Genomic DNA, 18,566 nt, shown 5'->3' on the forward strand with positions numbered 1-18,566 from the left:
TGGAGACATTGTCGGTGGGGTGGCGATCCAGTCAAGGCCGGATCAACATATGGCCCGAAGCCTTCCATTGCACTGGTGCCTACAGAGTACGTAGTAGTGGCTCCAGAAAGCGTCATGATTAAACAACTCAGGTAATCCAAGTCTCCGACAAGGTAGCGGCTGCTAGCTGCGTCAAGTCTCAGATTGCAGCTACAGTCTTTGATGCTTACATATAGTGTTGGGATCATGGAATTTAGGCTCAACTATCACCTTGGCACGGGAGGAAGGAGGGACGAAATAAGATACAGTGTCTGCCAAGTGCTTATTGAACACCAAGTTCCCCACACTATCTGGTTTGAAGACGCTCTTGTTCATTACGGTGTTCCTACTGCTGTATTTGATCTGTATATCCTGGTTAAGGATATTGTTATGGCTGCAAATCTTCTGGTTAAGGCCGGGTGGCATTCCGATATGCAAATACCACATCTCATTGGGAACGCAAAGGTGGACTTGGTGGACTTCCCTCAACAGCGATTAATATCTCCGAAGGGCCAAACGAGAACTGTCCTCCTTCCCGCGGCAGACTGGAGGTTTTCTCTAACACCCAACACTCGATTGGAATATGTGCCTTTGGACATCATGCCGTCGCTCAAGGTGCCATTTCCGCCACTGGCAGGTTTCCTGGATGCACTGATCGAGAGCTGGCTAGATTGTCCTAGCAATTATGAGACGCTATCACTTGTTTTGGCTTGCCAAATATCCTATCTCTACGCGCATGTCCCCGCTTTGAAACAGAAGTCATTTGCCGAACAACTGAGATATGAACATCGTCAGTTTCATTTCGATGTATTGGCGGGAATGGAAACCGGTACCATTCCATTTCGAAGGCATCAGCTAGCTATTCGTGATGCGCTGTTACGGGGCCAGTATGAGTTACGGGATTGCTCCGCTTCTCGCGATAATAAAGATCTGTTCAACCCCTTTGGGGGAATCAGTTTTGAACCACTTCGGGAGGAGCAGCATGATGAGGGTTCCCATGAATACTACTTAGAAAAAGATACGAGGGAGTCTCTTGCAAAGTGACATGTACCATGAGAATCTCTGACATTCTGAATTATTTCAATATCACCGGTTTCGCCGAGGTTCCTAGAATGTTCAGCCCTGATATCTTGGGACAGTCTATCATGTAAAGCCATTACACACTACTTGCCTCCATATGAAGGGAAAGTGCACATAGTCAAAATAATGAGCAACCTTCAAGCTGGGAGCGATGATGCGACCGGCATCACCTGCCTTGATCGGGAGGCCGTCATCAGTCATGGTCAGTCCAACCCCATCGGGCTGTGGGTAAGCGACATCACAGACAAAACCTTCTATCTTTAAGAATTCAAGGGTCTTGGACCGTCGTAAGCGAGGCTATCATGGGGAATTTTATGACATTTTGCGGACGTATGATGCGTTTGGTGATATGTCAAGCCAAATGGTATGTCAGCTTAGATGGTATATACGTCTCAAACCTGAATTGATTATCTCCAAAATTACCCGGATACTATGAGCTAAAGGATCCAGGCCTTTTTCCTCGGAACACAGGGTAGAGATATCGCCTCACTCCATGGGGGCGTTACGAATTGAGCGCTGCCTAGCTATACACAAAACGACTGACTCTTAAGGGACGATTGACGAAGCTTCTGACATAATAACTCTAACCGACGGGATAATAAAGGATGCAGCCTATCATGGTTTGTGTCACGGTTTGTCAGTCTGTCCTCGTTGTCGCACATCAATCCTTGGACGTCTTATTGTGTTCAACGTCTGGACGCCCTGCAGTAAAACGCATTGCTCCTGGAACTCGACCTGACGTTACAGAAATCCTTCCCAAAATATGACAGACGACAGGTTTGCCGTTAGTGTCTAAGTTATCGACATGAAAACCCGTTTTCATAGCAAGCCGATGACACTGCCTGCTCACCCTATCATCCAGGCGTCAGCAATGCTACCCAGAAGTCGCACAGTCCATCATGCAGCACCGTTATTCCCTTTGTGCTGCCTTGAATCCTTACACCTCGGGATATTTCGGAGCAGCCTGGTATACAGTAAACAAATGATTAAGGCATACTGCACATTCACAGGAAGCAATCGAATATAAATACGTGCTTCTCTCCTACCATGTCTCTACCATCACCAGCAACCACACTCAGCCAAGGAGCAAAGAAGACATCCGATAAACCCAAAAAGCATTTAAATCATTTCCAACAAGATGAAGACTCAAATCCTAGCTGTCCTGAGCGTTCTTTTCGCTCTCGCTTCCGCCGTACCTACCACGTCGGACGTAAGCAGATCCAGTTCTAGAAAAACTAACATCGAACCTACTAACCCACCAAAAGAGCACCCAGAATGTCACCGACATCATCAACAACATCCCTCAGTCCCCCAATGGAGTCCTGTACCTCGGCAGCGACGGCGTTTTGAGATCCGTCGACGCAGTCAACCGGGTCGTCTCCTATCAGCAACTGAGCCCGCAGCAAATCAGCCAGTACATCCAAAACCTGCCACAGCGGGATGCAGCCCGTCTTCAACGCGTGTTCCAGGACGCTGACGGCCGCGACGTCACGGACCTTGACCAGTTGCTCAATCCTGATTCTGACCAGCTACCGCCCACGGTGACCAGCACCGTGTCTCAGTCCCTGCCAACGGGCACTCAAATGCCAAACCAGGATATGTGCAGGAATGTCGGTTGTACGTCGCAGAACACCTGCCGCCAGAATGGATGCAATAGCTGTCTGCAGGCATACCAGATGTCCAATGGCTACTGTCACTAGTTGAGCGTTGAGACCGTGGCGCGGGAGTAATTGTGTTGCCACGGATCTTGATTTTGATCCTGTTTCGTTCTTTTGATTGGCTCTGTATGCGGACTTGTTCTGCCTCTTGTCACTGTTTGTCTGGGTTTGGCCGATACTCGGATGATGGCAATCAGTCTCCGCAGAAATTGTGTCTTTGGTTCTTTTGTGTCTAGTCTGTCCTTAATTTAGCTTACGAAACAGGGATTCATGCACCTAAAACAGAGCACGTCTCAGATCGAAAACTACAAGTATCCAGTAGGAGATAATATGAAGTGCTAGATGCAGCTTCCATACCTAGATATAACCAGCTCTAGAAATTTGTGTGAGAAGCAGAAAATCCTGTATAAAGCAAAGTGAGGAAGATTGCACTAGGTAAAAAGACTACGGATACGACCAGTAAGGCCTCTATCTGTAGCGTCGCTGCTATTCCCCCCTGAAGAAAGGCATGGCTTATGGTGCCTGTAACCTGCAATAATAAACTGGATATTGAACATGAACGAATTACTCTAGCCCGTAGGGCGTGATGTCATTAAGTCCTTGGCGACTGTTCAAGCCCGACCCCATAAATAGAAACACCACATCCTGGTATTCAAAACTCCAACTCTATTCGCGATAGACTCAGTGCCGAGGTACTGCCGAATCTCGGCTTGCCGGCATGGTGGGGTTGTCGGGTATATCCTCACCCGGCTCGACATCATATTTGGTGAACCTCGAACCTCCACTGCTGCCTAATTCTGGATACAAATTGAGCTCCATTGGCAGATTGTCATAAGACGATATCTGAATCTATGATTTAGGGCAAATCATATCTACCGGCAACGTTCAGTTGGATCTAACTCAGTTACTGCATCTCTAACGGCCATCATAGTCCCTGCGCCAAACACTTCAACCCCGCATCAACCAGCAATCATGCCGCCACATCTCCCCGAAGGAGGCAAGACCCTCGTCTACTTCACTGTAGATGGCCACGATGTTAAGCTTGACTACTATCTACCACCCAATGCGAGCGGAAACCTCCCCGCAATTATCTACTACCACGGTGGCGGCATGACCGCCGGCTCCCGCCGGGGCATGGGATTTCCACACTGGCTATACAGTACGTCCTTCTACCTAATTCATCAACGAACAATCCAGCCAAACAGACTTTCTAACCAAATACACAGACCACTGCCAACAAAAGAACTACATCTTCATCTCTGCCGACTACCGTCTCTGCCACCCCACCACAGCGCTCGACCAGATTGAAGACGCGAAAGCCATGTTCCGCTTCCTAGCAGGAGACTTCCAGAACTCCCTCCCAGAAGGCACATCGCTCGATACCACCCGCGTCGCCGTAACCGGCTTCTCAGCAGGCGGATACTCCGCCCGCGCTGCCTGCATTTACGCCACCCCCAAGCCCGCAGCCATGCTAACCGGTTTCGGCAGCGCTGGCGACTGGCTCCTCGATCACTGGACAACCGGCCGTCCTCCCACCTCCATCGCTAACAGGGTGAACCTAGATGAAGTTCCCAAGTTACTTGCCGATAAGACCGTCGTCAGTGACGACATGCCCGAAGACGGGGGTGTGATGACGAACCGGTTCGCGCTGACGGTTCGATGGGAACTGGACGGGACGTTCCTGGATGGGTGTTTGGGACGGCCTGGGCTTGGTGCGGAGCTCAATAAGCTGGAATATGCGCAGCGGGCGGCTGCTATCCCGGAGGACTTGAAGCCGGCATTTTTGCAGTTGCATGTGACAGGCGAGCATCCGCCTGCGGTGTTTGTGCATGGGACGGCGGATGATGTGGTACCCGATAAGGAGAGCATCAATCATTACGAGCAGCTGAAGAAGTTGGGGGTAAAGACCGAGCTGTTGCTTGTTGAGGGGGGTGCGCATGGATTAATGGATTTCAGCCAGGGATTTCCGCCGAAGCCGGCTAAGGGGTCTGTGGAGGCGTATAACAGGGGTTTGGAGTTTATTGATGAGGTTTTCGGCCGCGTCTAGAGCCGGTGTGGGCTTATAATGTGGTTTAGAGGCTGTATGATTGATTATGAGTATGGTATAGATGTTTAGTTGCTTGTCGAATATCGGATACAGCCGCTTTCGTGTAGAATAGATGTATTTAGATCGATGAGAATGGCTGAATTGTTGAGATATCTAACTCTTCACAAAGAAATATGGCATAGCGCCACGTCGACCCTTGACGACATTCTACCAGAAACGTGAGGGTGCGATCGTGTGTCTACCTCTAGCGCGGGGTGCAGGTGGAGAATCGTGCAGGATGAGGTGGAGAAGCTGTAAGCTTCCTGCAGCAACTCAGCCTTACTCGCGTAGCCTCGAAGTAAAGGCCACAAATTTGGAATAGTAGTCCGGTGTCGAATCGCCTTCAAATCACAGGTCATGCTCGAAGCCCCATCATGATAGTATAGATATGCAACCCATATAAAGGACTATATACCCGAAATTTGTCATGCCTATCACCGTTACACGTCACCAACCATCTTTACAGAAACCTCCAGATCATGCACTCAGTCCCCAAGCCAGCCTGCACCACACCCTATCCACATATACCTAGATAGCACACCCACGAATCCAAATTCAATTCACCCCATCACTTCCAAACTCCGCTCTCCGACGAAGGAGATAATTCTCCTCCTTCAACCGATCAATCTCGCGCTCATACTCCTCCAAAGAATCCGCATTAGCGGATTCCAGCTCCTCAATGATTTTAAACACGCGCCACAATCGCAGAACCACAACCAGGGAACCCAGTTCCTCAACCAATCCTCTCATCGCCACATCAATGGCGAACGCGACAATAATCACCGCTGAATCGAAGATGTGGAACTTGGAGGAGAAGTAGCTGGGATGATATCGTTAGCTAGGTGCCCCTGAGAACTACCGTCCACCCACCGCGAACAATGTAAGGCATTCAGCTCTGTAAAAGGACAATATGAAGGGACAGTAATGGAAAGACTTACCTCATCCCGAAACTCCCCACAGCGACCACCAATTCAAGCATAAACAGACACGAAAACACCAGCCCAGTAATACTCAGCGCCTCCTGCGCATCCTCCCACCCAGAAGGCACATGCTTGTACTTCTTCTCCAGCTCGCAGACGTGGATTTCAATCAAGAAATCGGCAAAAACACATGCAACATCCACAGAGACGAGGAAGAGGACCAGGTAGTGGCCGAATCGGGAGGAGAGATAGTTGCGGGCCGACCGGCGGCAGCGTGCAATGAGGGGCTCTGTGGATTGTGTGTTTTCGTCGTCGTCGTCGGGCAGATAGATTTGGCCGGGAGGGAGTGATTGGGACTCGGAGGCGAGGAGAGGGTCGCTTGGGGATCGCATGGTCTCTTTTCTTGCAGGGCTTTTTCTTGGTAGAGATGGTGAGGTTGGGAGGATAGGAATGATGGGTCTGTTTTGATGGGGAGAGGTGGCTTGAATGGGTGGTGCAATGCTGGGTGGAGCGATCGGGCGGACCGGGTAGATGAACTATCACAGACGGTCGCGTGGTTGGATGTTATTTGCTGCTCGGGGGCTGGAGTAAAGCTTATCATGTTCAAGATGCTGCATGGTGCAGTTCTTGGCGTTGCTTTTCAGGTGGTGAGTTTGGATATTTGGGGCTATAGTAGTCCTTTTCTTTATCTTTATCATGGATCCTGATTCCTATTCTCTTCTTGGTTCTTGATCTGAAAATACTCGAGGAACTCGTGGTAAATAGACTTGATCGGATTCATGTATTCTCTGTGGATGTAGAGGGATATGTTTGCTTTTGTTGAAGCCTTTGCTAATTTGCTTTTCCTTTTCCTTACTGGATTTTCTCACCGTAGCCAACTACAGTTCAATGACCTGTATGCCTTATTGACAAACGCATTCAGCTTTAGCGGGGCTGGAAAAAAGATCTCTTTCAAACAATTTCTATCGACTTTATCGTTATCTGACAGCCACTATCCAAACTCTTCAAACTATTTAGAGTGCAGCTTAATTACATCATCCAGCATCCTCAGTTCCCATTCTCCCTCGCCTTCAACTCCCCACGCACCTTAGGCAGAACATACCGCCCATAGTCAATCGCATCGTTGAGATTGTCATACCCGCGAATAGAGATCAAATCGGCTCCCAGATCCACATAATCCAGAATCGAGTCCGAAATGGTCTGCGGCGATCCCACCAATGCCGTGGACGCCCCGCGTGCATTTGTCGCCGTGACAGTGGGATACCAGAGCGCGCGGTCCTGGATCTCCCCACGAGCCGCGATATCCAACAGTCGCTGGGACCCGACATTCTGCGGCGGCGGAGCATTAGCCGGCGCCTTACCCTGTCCATTCGCGCGATGCTCCTTCAACTTCTCTAGCGTCTGATACGCCTTGGCCCAAGCCAGCCCATCCGTCTCGGCAATAATAGGTCGGAAAGTCACCCAGATACGGGGGCGGTCATTAGGTGCACGACCGGCGCGTTCGGCCTCCGCATAGATCCGATCGATCTGCTCCTTGGTCTCCTTGAGAGGCTCGCCCCAGAGACCGAAGATATCGGCCAGAGATCCGCCTACGCGGTAGGCTTCATCGGAGGAGCCACCCACGGAGACGGGAATGGTCCCGTTGGGGTTCGCTGGACGGACGCGGTTGCTGAATTGCTTGAAGGTGTAGTATTCGCTTTCCCAGTCGAAAGGATTCTCGGATGCCCAGGCTCGTCGGAGAATGCGGATGTAATCTTCCAGTCGGCCGTAGCGTTGAGATTTGGTTAGGAAGTCGCCTTCTTTGGCTTGCTCAGCATCGCTGCCGCCGGCGATGAGGTGGACAACGGCGCGTCCTCGACTGAGCTGGTCCAGGGTGGCAAGGGCTTTGGCGGCGACGGTGGGGTAGAGGGTGTTGGGGCGGAGGGCGATGATGATCTTGAGGTTTTTGGTCACCGACGCGATGGTGGCCCCGATGGTGAAGGGGTCAAAGTAGGACGAATCGTATGGCACGAGGGTGTAGTTGAAGCCATAGTCGTCTAGGGACCGCGCATAGCGGACGAGGTAGTCTGGGTCAATACGGGCGTTGGGAATAGGCTCGACCTCGGTAGAGGCGTTGGGGAAGGTAAGGCTAATGAATTCTGTAGGCATGATGAAAGATGAGCTCTAGTCTATGCAATAATATGGCTCTACTGGTCAGGATGGGCATAGCATTTATAATCTTCGGAGGGGCTGTACTTCTTGTGCTGAACCCCGCATGAGATGCGCTGCGGTGCACTGAGATGACGCGAGACACTAGGCGATCACGCCTTACATGGCCGATAACGGTCGGCAGTTTCGCACATCCGAGTGGACAGATGAAATTGTTGAAGTCGTCATTCCTGGATGGCATTATGCAACTCAGGATAGATAGTTGACGCCGCTTAGTAGACTCTCTGACTGGACGTGCTGGACGGGATCGGGCCATCGGCGTGGACCTACCGCTCCCATAGAAAGTCGAAGCCCACCAAGCAATGCTTTCTTTATCCACACCAATGAGTGTTATTGGCTTGGTTAATCTGATCTCGGATATACCGGTCACTATCATGCATTTTACTAAGTATGAATCACCCCTCGCTTTCGATGAGAGACAATGCTTACAATTCCGATCATCAGCAGGCGCCGTACATGATGTTGGCCATCACGCAATTATAATGAGGTAGTACTGACATGTTCTTATACTAAAGGTGTCTGTTTATGACCCTTGCCGGGTTTCAGGCTTGCAGATTAAATCTGTTGGAGTTTCCATGGTCTACATGAGTAGTTCAGTTGCATCAGACTTAAAGCACATTTCACCAACCTGAAGCCACAGCACAAAAAGGCCGAATCGTAGCCTCAACGGTGCTTAACTACTAATGTAGGTAGCGTTTTGATTACAATGATTTAATATAGCAGATTAGCTATATTGATTCCAAAATTGACTGCGAAGCATACAACCAATACTACTAGGCACTCAGTAGGCCATGTGTAAAGGCCACCCCTTTGATGATGTAGTTGATCTAGACCCAATGTGGACGAGACTTGTGATCACTGGGTTTGGATGGTTTGCTCTGTTGAGGCTGTTGTTGTGCCTCGCTTTCGTTTACCCACACACAATCACGTCTCAAATCCGCCACCTTTCTCCGTTGGAGCAACCAAGATTTCGGACCGCTTCGATCTTTATACTCTCAGGAATATCGCCTCCAAGAACTACAATGCAAGCTGATTGCACATCTGGAGCCCTCATCTCTTCCGGAGGGCGTGGTGGCCGTGGCCGTGGCGGACGTTGTGGTCGGGGGAAAAGAAGAGTATGTGTTTGGACCCATCAGTTGCTAATGATGAGTTATGCCAGATGTTAATCAATACATTGAAAAGCATCGCAATAAATGCGAGTTTTGTGGCATCCGGGGCCACGACCGCCCAGAGTGTCGTTTATACTTGGGGGTGCTGGAGCTGGTATGATTCGTCCGAACTTCTTATTACATATATGTGAAGTGTTGCATACTCACTTCTTATAGGGGCCAATGAGAGCGCAGGTTAGCTATATAGGAAAGCATATGATGCGTGGAATTGACTTGTACGATCAGGCAATGCGACGAGGGAGACACCAGGGTCGCCTCCACAACGTAAGTTCTCTCTATCTTGAGATATTGGGTGGCATTATACTAATTATTATTACCATCAGCAGCAGCAGAACCAGCACCACCATCACCAGCCACAGCAACAGCAGCAGCTACAGGAACAGCAACAACAGCAGCAGCAGCAGCAACAACAACAACAGGGGGAGCAACGGCAACGGCAACCACAGTAGCAGAGACAGCACCCTTGAAGTAGGGTTGGGAAGGCGTCCGGAAACATGTCTCCTCTGGCTTCCGAGTGTCGTGCTACTCTATCTTAAACAAGGGATCTATGAACTCCCTGTTATCTGAATCTTTCGGCTTGAAGGCGCTCGACCCAAGGAAATGCATAATTTTTCTATCCCTGTACATGAGTTGAAATTCTCTCAGTATGATCAAGAGTACAAGTGTGCAATCATCGAAGTCGAAAAGAACAGAATAGGGATGGAAAGACACAGAACAATCGACAACACGGCGAGAAAATCAAAGAGACGCAGGCAACTTAGCATATCGCTGAATATACTCTACAAATAGGCTTCCTCAGTAGTTAAGCCCAATCAAATTTGATCCTGCTCCTGAACCGGACACATTAGGAACACCTAGGCCTTCACGCTATGGAGTAGATCTTGACGATACTAGATAGAAGATACAGCCACGCCCCGTTCCGCTTTACCTGAAAAGTCACCCACATAAATTCCAGGAGCAAGCATGTAGGGAGCAGTAGCTGGCTGCATGACCAATACAGTGGATGGCATAGCTAGCGTCACAAATGGAACCTAAATATGCCATGGCGTAGTATGAATATAAATTGACTTGAACAGCAAGACTAAAACATGGTGGAAATAATATAGGGCGCAATTGCATCCCAGATTTTTTTCCAACTGTCCTTGCCTCTGGTTGTTATTGTCGTTGATGGTGGCGATGATGGTGGTGGTGCTGGTTACAGTAGTCAGCATACTGACCCATGATTTTCAATACGAAGGGAAATTTAGGTACCCTCAAGGCAGTAGCATTAATTCACGCTGCCGAGCATGTCCTTGTTCTGTGACAGCTTTGACAGGCGTGAGTAGGGAAGGATCTGGAGATGTCGGTCAGTGGTTGTTCGGTAGAGACGTGAGGGGTGTGCGCTGGTCCCGAAATGGAAATTGATCGCCTCCGTGCGGGGAAAGAAATCCTCCGCATATTTGTTCTTCTTTCTTCCTTCCAACAAGTCTCCGTTGGTAGGTAGACTTGAATGATCCAAGGAGAGAGGCATTTGATACTCTGACATGTCAGCAATCATTTCATTACTCAATATGCCCGAAGGTGGTGAGGATTGAAGATAAGTAGGGATGGTTCTGCTTATCGCACTCGGATCTCGGCCTATCTCCATCTGCAAGGCGCACGGCCTTACATGCAACGCCAAGGAGGGGCACCATCCCCTCTTATAAAACCTCCCTCTACCCCTTCTCGGTATATTGACTAACTCATCATTTACCCCTCCGCTACTTACCTCCCTCTTCAAAGGCAAATCATGTATACTCCCCGAATCGGTGACCGGCTCTCGAGCCTCGACACCCCCTCAATGATCGTCGATCTCGACTTAATGGAATCCAACATCCAGAAACTCTTCTCCGCCCTCCTTCCCACGGGCTTAAACATCCGCCCGCACCTCAAAACCACCAAGTGCGCCGCCCTAGCAAAGAAGCTCGTCGCCGCGGGCGCCAAAGGCTGCTGTGTTGCGAAGGTCTCAGAAGCTGAAGCCATTACGGCAGCCGGGTTCGACGATATCCTAATAACGTGCGAGATTATCGGCGCGCCGAAGGTCCAGCGACTCGTTGAACTGGTTAGGAAACACCCCGGGCGACTGCGTACCGTGGTGGATAGTGAAGTCGGGGCTACGGCTATCGATGAGGCATTGGAGCAGGCGGGGATAACAACACCCTTGGCGGTGTTGATCGATCTGGATGTCGGGTTGCACCGTACGGGCGTGGCTGATGTGCAGGCGGCACTGGCCCTGGCGAGACACCTGGCTGGGCTGAAGCATTTGAAGTTGATCGGAGTGCAGGGGTATGAGGGACACGTGCAACATATTCATAGTTGGGAAGAGAGACGACAGGAATGTTTGGCGTCGATGAAGATATTGACCGAGACGGCAGAGACGCTGCGCAAGGAGGGCTTCCAGATTGATGTGGTCACCGGAGGTGGGACCGGGACAGTGGAGTTTTGTGCTTCTGTGCCTGGGGTCACGGAGTTGCAACCGGGGTCTTTTATTTTCATGGATACGGATTACCGGAATGCGATTGGGAGAGGCTTCTCGAACAGTCTGACGATATTGTCTACGGTTGTGAGTCGGCAGGGGGAGAGGCAGGTTACGATTGATGCTGGGTTGAAGTCGTTGACTACGGATAGTGGGTTGGCCGAGTGTAAGGATTCCAGGTATGCGCATCAGAACTTGGGAGATGAGCATGGTGCGTTGAGTTGGACCGAGGGGACACCGGATTTGAAGGTCGGGGATAGGGTGGAGATGGTCCCGAGTCACATCGATCCAACGATCAATTTGCATGACTTTTATTATGCTCATCGGGGTGGAGTCATTGAGGAGATCTGGTCCGTGGATGCTAGAGGGAAGGTTCAATAGAAATCGTTTCTTAGGATAGACTTCAACTATTAATGGGATACACTTCGTGACGACGTGCATGGTTGTGGAATCCACTTCGCCGCAAATTCATTTACTCATCCAAACTAAGCCAATATTCATAGAGTGTCGCAACAGCGTGCCTGTATGTTCTGCCGTTTGGCTCAAGGTCACCCATTGAACTAACTGCTTTTGTCGAACCAGAGGCAGAGAGAGATACTAGTAGAGCTTGAGGTGTGTGCCGAGTGTTGCTAGAATGTTGGCTGCTAGCTTATTCTTCTACTCCTTCCAAACGGTCTCTGGATTCCTGCATAGAAGTGGGAATATTGCGTAGACATTGCCTTGGAACCGGAGTGGGCCTTATCGTTGTTCCAGCTGTTTGTTGCCACAACTTCCATTTCAGCCCCCACCGCTAAGAATGGATTTGGTAACCAGAACATGAACCATTAGCAATGTTATCTCTTCCGCAATAGATATCTCCTGTCAATCGGTTCAAGTCTAGACGACCAAGCTGACTTGTTCTGGGCTGTAGGGACACTGACGCGTTCCATGCTCAGCCTTCCACCCTGATTCATGTCTTCTGCTGATCTGTGGCTCCTCGGCCGTCGCCGCTTTGATATTTCGTAACATGACGGAGTTGGCCGATAGCTGGCGACTACTACCCATGCAGGTAGAAGTTTAGTAACCTTTATTGACCACTGAAGGTGACGATGGATTTGGCGAGGAAGATCATTGAGACCCTGAACGGGCCGGCAGAGGGGTCTCTCCCTTCCCGCATCCTGTCTTCGGCCCTGTAAATCCTTCCTTCTCTGACTCCCATCGTGTGACCTAGTTAACGAAGATCGAAGCCTCCTCTCCAGTCATACGGGGACCGGCGACCGCCGACAGCCTCAGATCTAGCGGTTGAGTGCTTGAATATGCTTGACTACTCGATTCTTCACGGAAGGCGTGCGGGGTGGACCAGGACACAGTCAGATGTCAGATCCTGGCCCACTGCTTCCGCCGTGGATCATGCCGAATAGAAACCAGGGCGTCCACTAGGCATGGGTCGGTGGAGAGCCGCAACTGGTGCCCTCATGATCGGGCTAGGTCAAGACTCTGTTCGGCTGGATTTTAAATGTATTTCGGATACACATCGCATCCAGGAACTAGATTCTTCATGCCAGCACACTTTTGCTATGCTTCGAAAGACGTCGACACTCGTTGTTCATGTTTTTGCTGATTCTGCATGCGTGCTGAGTTGAAGGATTCGATCGTCGGGCCTGGCCCCGAGAATGGCCTAGCAAGGTTACATTGTGTGTCTGGCTTCATATAAACCGACGGTCGGCTTCAAGGCTAACAAAGCCGCCCCCATGATTCCTTCGCATCCTTCGGCTTTCTTGCTCATGGCTCTCACTCGGGCCATCCAAGTCATCTTCCTTCAACGCCCAATTGGGTGCATTGAACAACGAGTGGCCATGGATTTTCAGCTGCAAAACCCAATTACTCTTCGCAAATCGACACTATTCCCGGGATGTTTGGTCTGCAGTGTCCGTCACCGTAGTAAGATACGAACGAGCATCCTTGTTTACAGCTGAGCGGCTCAACAATGATGCCAAAGGATTATGCGCACGGTCATGTTTGAAACAGTGGCCCTTTCAGCTCGATATCTGAACCGGATACTGATCCTGGATTCGTTGAGTGTCAGTTGCATTGTGCATTAGCGTATGCGCAAATCAGTGAGATAATTCGGCATTTGCGAAAGGATGAGTCTGATGAGATCATATTGTTTGTCGTGGTAAAGATGCTGTTGACGTACTCAGGGGATTGCAACTCGAGCTGTATCATGAGGCTTCACTTGGGGCCGAACTGCGGACTGGTAGACGTATAAAGGAGATGGAAAGTCCACGACATCTATCCCCTCATGCCAGGCCATCAAGTATCATTAACATTCTCACTTGAACACCCAAAAAGCATCGTCCCCCATTTTGTTCACCATGACTATCGCACCGTATCCAGTTGGCGCCTTCAAATCGCAGAGAACGGATGTTCTCATTGTAGGCGCGGGCCCTGCTGGATGCATGGCCGCCGCAACTTTGCAAAGATACGGCATTGATTTTTGCCTGATTGATAAAAGACCCACGAGAACACAAACTGGGCATGCAAGTGGTGCGTCTATGAGATGCCCTTCTGTTGATCTGACGAGAAAGCTGATCGTTTCGCAAAGCATTCCAACCTCGAACCCAAGAGATCCTGCAGACGATGAATCTACTTCATGATCTTGACAAGAGAGGACATCGCCTTACCGAAACCTCCTTTTGGATGCGTGATAGCACAGGCGCTCTAATCAGCAACTTCACGGGCGCTGAGGTGGTTCATGGTGAGTCCTTAATCATGAGGAGAGGTGATTATGTGACACCCGACTTAGCTGACTTTGTAAAAAGCCACACCTTACCAGTACCTCTTTAACACCGACCAAGGTATGACGGAGGACGTATTTGAACAGTATCTGAACACCAAAGGGCAAAAGATACAGCGGTTCATGGAATTGGTTCATTATGAGCACGACTTAGATCCCGAATGGCCACTCACAGCATACATCAAAAACAATGCTAGCGGGGCCATTGAAGCGTGGCAGACGAAGTATATCCTGGGTACTGACGGGGCGCGAAGCGCTACACGGCGGGCTACCGGCGTGCAATCATCCTCTCAGGGTGGTGAAGACGTTTGGGCTGTGGCGGATGTTTATGTTGATACGAACTTTCCCGATTATAGAAGACGTTGCGCGATCCGAACCCCTGATGGTGGTTGCATGTTAATTCCTCGCAAGGATGAAGGACTCCGGATTTTTCTCCAGGTAGATGAGAAAAGCCAAGAGCATCTCGATGAAAACGGAGCTTCTGGGCAAGATGCCCTCACTGGAAACAGCGCTTTCAAACTCACCCAGACCGTCCAGTCGCACATCAACAAGGTCATTCATCCTTACAAGATGAATATTACTGATATTGTTTGGATCAGCCAGTACCGTGTTGCCCAGCGAGTTGTTCACCACTTCAGTGATCCGACCAAGCGAGTTTTCCTTCTTGGAGATGCATGCCATACACATAGTCCTAAGGCGGGACAAGGGATGAATGTCAGCATTTCAGACGCATACAACCTCACATGGAAGCTGGCACTTGTCATGAAGGGTGTCGCAAAAGCATCGTTGCTCGAAACATACGAACAAGAGAGACTTTGGGTTGCGCAACAGCTCATTGAATTTGATGCCTTGTTTGCCCGTCAATTCGGACAGAAAGATAAGCTTGACAGTCAGAATCTCCGCGAAACATGGGAAATGGGACATGGCTTCACAAGCGGGTGTGGATATGAGTACCCTGCAAACTTGCTTGTTAACCCCGATGTCCGGACATCAATCAACAACCAAGCAGCAGAACCGCTCACGCCGGGCAAACGTCTCTTACCTATCGATCTGATCCGACACATCGACGGCAATCATGTCCGCATGCTGGACATCATGCCATCCAACGGTCGATTCCATTTGTTCATTTTTGCGGGCAATGACCTATCTTCGCCGACCCTTCAAAAGCTCGGAAATACCTTGGACTCACCTCACTCACCAATGAGCCTGTTCAATCTTCTGCCACTGGAACTCATGGAACGATTCCGTCATGAGGACATTACAACGGCATCAGTTCCGTTCACCAACAAGGCATATGTTCTTGATCTTTTCTTGATTCATTCACAAAATCACCTGGATGTTCAACTGGGGAATATCCCTTCTCCATTCTCCACTAAATGGCCCATGAACGTATACTCTGATTATGATGGTGCTGCACAAAATCAGCTTGGTGTCCCTGAAGACTCTGGCGCCTTGGTGGTGGTGAGACCAGATGGTTATATTGGACTTGTCACTGGCTTGGATAATGTTGAGGACGTGACGTCCTATTTCGATGGCTTCATGCACCGGCGCATCTAGAAATCTCGGGAACGCCGTTGGAAGCAGAGGAAAGAACAGGTATCAGTGGGATGCGTGCGGAACTTGCCAAATACCTTGTAATCGGAGTACAATATCACGACTTTCGGCTGTTTTCTTCTTTTCTTGGTTTCCAAAAAATTCCGTAAATGGTTAAAGTGCTCATCGATTCGTTCATGAAATCGGACATTTACCTGCAATCTAACCAACGGAAATAATTGTGTACCTGTACCCAGTATATACGAATATAAGACCAGAAGCCTTGATGCAAGACGCACTGTAATTGCTGGATAAATATGTTTATCATAGATCTTCAAAATGCCGCATCATATTGCATCGCTATCAGTACCCCTGTATAATGCCTTATCCGCCGGTCTCCCTTAAGCTAGTTCATTGACGAGATAGCGGTATCATCCGTGAGTTCAGGCCCCTCCGGAAGTCGGAGGTGCCCGAATGCAGCACAGACAACAAGGAGGCACAGGGCTATTATATCAAGGTTCTCAAGTTTATCTCTCGAAACATATCCTGACATTATTGGAACCAACATCTTTGAGATTTCACTATCTATACCTGCAACATGTACGACCTATCCGATGCACAATATGGGAAAGACAACGTTCGACTATACAAAGTCCACCGTGATGCAGGAACGGGGGTGCAAACAGTATACGAACTGACAGTCTGCGTCTTGCTGGAAGGAGACATAGAAACTTCGTAAGAGAGGTTCTTTTGCGACAATCACAATATATCGGATATTCCGACTAACAATCAAGCGATAAGTTACACCAAAGAAGACAACAGCGTCCTTGTCACTACCGATGCAATCAAGAACACATGCTACATCGTTGCCAAACATAACCCCGTCCACCCTCCGGAACTGTTCGGCTCCATTCTGAGCAAACACTTCATCACTCAATACAAGCACATCCACACAGCCCACATCGACATAACCTGCCATACCTGGGAACGAATGACCATCGAGAACGAGCCACATCCGCATTCATTTTATCAAGATGGGAGTGTCAAACGGCAGATCCGCGTGGATGTTTCCAAAGCTTCAGGCATCAATATCACGTCAGCTATTTTTGGCCTCAGTGTATTGAAGAGCACCAGGTCTGAGTTCTGGGGTTACATCAAAGACGAATACACGACGTTGCCTGAGACATGGGACCGCATTCTGAGCAGCGATGTGGATATCAAGTGGAGATGGAAGCATTTCGGAGATGTCTCGGATGTTGAAGCGAATGTGTCGCATTTTATTGAGGCCTTTGCGAGTGCTAGAAATGCATCCTTCAAGGCGTTCGCGGAAGATAATAGTATGAGTGCGCAGGCGACTCTGTACAAGATGGCCGAGAAGTTTCTGGACTGTGTTCCTTTGGCTGATGCTGTGGAGTACTCTTGGCCTAATAAGCACTATGTGGAGATAGGTAGGCTTTCCCAACTTTTTAGATGCGTCTCGACAGCTTCTTTTTGACAAGCTAACCTTGTACATCGATAGACCTGAGCTGGCACAAGGGGATTCGGAACACCGACAAAGATGCAGAGGTGTATTTGCCACAATCGGCGCCAAATGGCCTTATCAAGGGGACTTTGACCCGTTCTACTCTCGATAGGAGCAGATCTGCTAAGCTTTGATAAGCTTTTTGGGAAAGGTCCAGTTGGAGATTGGGTGTGCGTTATTTATATGTATCTACAAGTAACCCTTGAGCTCATCTTGAGTGGTTTTAAAGATCATGTCTGGGGATCGATTTAAGGTCTATGAGCCTTGTTTAACCCATGAATAAGGGAGATTAAGATGTGGGTAAATGATCACTGATCAATCCTTCTGTGCCACAATTGTCAACTCTGATTGGCCTATTTACATCTGCTTTCTACCTCCATAGCTATGTACGATCACGGACCTTAAGGAGCAGACCCTCTCGTCCGGCCACCCATACTTCAGCCATAGGTTTTGATGCGGCCGAGTGGAATATAATCTTTTGTGTATTACTTTTAGCCCCGCGGCAAGATGAAGTCACAGAACAGTCGCTAGTCCGCGCCTGTGCAGCAACCGTATTTTCATACAACTTGACATTATACCTGACTTGTTTTAGCAGCAACTGTAATATTTGAAACAGTTATATACTTGTACATACTCAGACCTTTCACATACGACCATAGGGTGTGGAAAACAGGGCTTCCCGTCCGCTCAGCCGTACTTAAGCCACACGCCGGGAGGTTAGTAGTTGGGTGGGTGACCACCAGCGAATCCCTTCTGTTGTATGTTTTTAGCTTTTTTTATTTTTTTGTTCTAATTCTTCTGTGTCTTATTTCAATACAGATTCAGATGCGTTGGACACCTGTGAGCCTGCGTCATGTGCGTTGTGGCGAACTCGCTCACCTATCCGCCGTACCCCAATAATGCATGCAGTATTTACCCCCATGTTAAGTAACCTACTTTGCTGTTAATAATTATAATGTGGATCTTTGTGGTCTTTTTACTATTTAGTAATCCTCCTTTCAACCAAAGTCTTGCAGCTGCACTTCGGTCTAATCTACAGATACATGCAGCACACGAAAGGGAGACCCCCATCAGACAGTGTGGCACTTGCAGTACGCGCATT

At 49.3% G+C, this 18,566-nt stretch overlaps 10 protein-coding genes across 10 annotated transcripts; 8 read left to right on the forward strand and 2 right to left on the reverse strand.

Moving 5' to 3' along the window:
- The first annotated feature begins 130 nt into the window (after nt 1-130).
- BDQ94DRAFT_153154 (uncharacterized protein) lies at nt 131-1,327 on the forward strand. Its single transcript, XM_026768090.1, has one exon. The coding sequence runs from the start codon at nt 202-204 to the stop codon at nt 1,060-1,062; it is 861 nt and encodes a 286-aa protein (XP_026620836.1). The 5' UTR covers nt 131-201; the 3' UTR covers nt 1,063-1,327.
- Nucleotides 1,328-2,236: 909 nt separating this feature from the next.
- On the forward strand, nt 2,237-2,798 carry BDQ94DRAFT_175273 (uncharacterized protein; the record flags this gene model as incomplete). Its single annotated transcript, XM_026772484.1, has 2 exons — nt 2,237-2,308; nt 2,364-2,798. 2 exons carry the CDS (start codon nt 2,237-2,239, stop codon nt 2,796-2,798), a joined length of 507 nt encoding a protein of 168 aa, XP_026620837.1.
- Nucleotides 2,799-3,480: 682 nt separating this feature from the next.
- BDQ94DRAFT_153157 (Alpha/Beta hydrolase protein) lies at nt 3,481-4,960 on the forward strand. The gene is made up of 2 exons (XM_026768091.1): nt 3,481-3,915; nt 3,983-4,960. Exons 1-2 carry the CDS (start codon nt 3,729-3,731, stop codon nt 4,801-4,803), a joined length of 1,008 nt encoding a protein of 335 aa, XP_026620838.1. The 5' UTR covers nt 3,481-3,728; the 3' UTR covers nt 4,804-4,960.
- A 437-nt stretch (nt 4,961-5,397) lies between these two features.
- BDQ94DRAFT_175275 (uncharacterized protein) lies at nt 5,398-6,154 on the reverse strand (the record flags this gene model as incomplete). Its single annotated transcript, XM_026772485.1, has 2 exons — nt 5,398-5,662; nt 5,781-6,154. The coding sequence occupies 2 exons, from the start codon at nt 6,152-6,154 to the stop codon at nt 5,398-5,400; spliced, it is 639 nt and encodes a 212-aa protein (XP_026620839.1).
- A 211-nt stretch (nt 6,155-6,365) lies between these two features.
- On the reverse strand, nt 6,366-7,910 carry BDQ94DRAFT_184231 (LLM class flavin-dependent oxidoreductase; the record flags this gene model as incomplete). Its single annotated transcript, XM_026774600.1, has 3 exons — nt 6,366-6,479; nt 6,530-6,640; nt 6,849-7,910. 3 exons carry the CDS (start codon nt 7,908-7,910, stop codon nt 6,366-6,368), a joined length of 1,287 nt encoding a protein of 428 aa, XP_026620840.1.
- A 1,082-nt stretch (nt 7,911-8,992) lies between these two features.
- BDQ94DRAFT_175277 (uncharacterized protein) lies at nt 8,993-9,588 on the forward strand (the record flags this gene model as incomplete). Its single annotated transcript, XM_026772486.1, has 4 exons — nt 8,993-9,068; nt 9,130-9,233; nt 9,296-9,403; nt 9,463-9,588. The coding sequence occupies 4 exons, from the start codon at nt 8,993-8,995 to the stop codon at nt 9,586-9,588; spliced, it is 414 nt and encodes a 137-aa protein (XP_026620841.1).
- Nucleotides 9,589-10,848: 1,260 nt separating this feature from the next.
- Nucleotides 10,849-12,052, forward strand: BDQ94DRAFT_184234 (DSD1 family PLP-dependent enzyme). Its single transcript, XM_026774601.1, has one exon. The coding sequence runs from the start codon at nt 10,908-10,910 to the stop codon at nt 12,012-12,014; it is 1,107 nt and encodes a 368-aa protein (XP_026620842.1). The 5' UTR covers nt 10,849-10,907; the 3' UTR covers nt 12,015-12,052.
- A 669-nt stretch (nt 12,053-12,721) lies between these two features.
- On the forward strand, nt 12,722-13,881 carry BDQ94DRAFT_163281 (uncharacterized protein; the record flags this gene model as incomplete). Its single annotated transcript, XM_026769711.1, has 6 exons — nt 12,722-12,771; nt 12,853-12,959; nt 13,034-13,111; nt 13,164-13,222; nt 13,295-13,531; nt 13,693-13,881. The coding sequence occupies 6 exons, from the start codon at nt 12,722-12,724 to the stop codon at nt 13,879-13,881; spliced, it is 720 nt and encodes a 239-aa protein (XP_026620843.1).
- Nucleotides 13,882-13,987: 106 nt separating this feature from the next.
- Nucleotides 13,988-15,966, forward strand: BDQ94DRAFT_184236 (FAD binding domain-containing protein; the record flags this gene model as incomplete). Its single annotated transcript, XM_026774602.1, has 3 exons — nt 13,988-14,159; nt 14,218-14,370; nt 14,435-15,966. The coding sequence occupies 3 exons, from the start codon at nt 13,988-13,990 to the stop codon at nt 15,964-15,966; spliced, it is 1,857 nt and encodes a 618-aa protein (XP_026620844.1).
- Nucleotides 15,967-16,540: 574 nt separating this feature from the next.
- Nucleotides 16,541-17,598, forward strand: BDQ94DRAFT_184237 (urate oxidase; the record flags this gene model as incomplete). Its single annotated transcript, XM_026774603.1, has 3 exons — nt 16,541-16,677; nt 16,744-17,390; nt 17,462-17,598. The coding sequence occupies 3 exons, from the start codon at nt 16,541-16,543 to the stop codon at nt 17,596-17,598; spliced, it is 921 nt and encodes a 306-aa protein (XP_026620845.1).
- Nucleotides 17,599-18,566: the final 968 nt, after the last annotated feature.

This window comes from Aspergillus welwitschiae (genome assembly GCF_003344945.1).
Source record: "Aspergillus welwitschiae strain CBS 139.54b unplaced genomic scaffold BDQ94scaffold_52, whole genome shotgun sequence".
NCBI lineage: Eukaryota > Fungi > Ascomycota > Eurotiomycetes > Eurotiales > Aspergillaceae > Aspergillus > Aspergillus welwitschiae.

What these genes read in the sequence shown, in the direction of transcription:
- BDQ94DRAFT_153157 (XM_026768091.1), top strand. Translation starts at nt 3,729, where the DNA reads ATGCCGCCACATCTCCCCGAAGGAGGCAAGACCCTCGTCTACTTCACT. An exon ending in ATTTCCACACTGGCTATACA is followed by an intron (nt 3,916 to 3,982) that starts GTACGTCCTTCT and finishes CCAAATACACAG; the next exon opens with ACCACTGCCAACAAAAGAAC.
- BDQ94DRAFT_153154 (XM_026768090.1), top strand. Translation starts at nt 202, where the DNA reads ATGCTTACATATAGTGTTGGGATCATGGAATTTAGGCTCAACTATCAC.
- BDQ94DRAFT_184234 (XM_026774601.1), top strand. Translation starts at nt 10,908, where the DNA reads ATGTATACTCCCCGAATCGGTGACCGGCTCTCGAGCCTCGACACCCCC.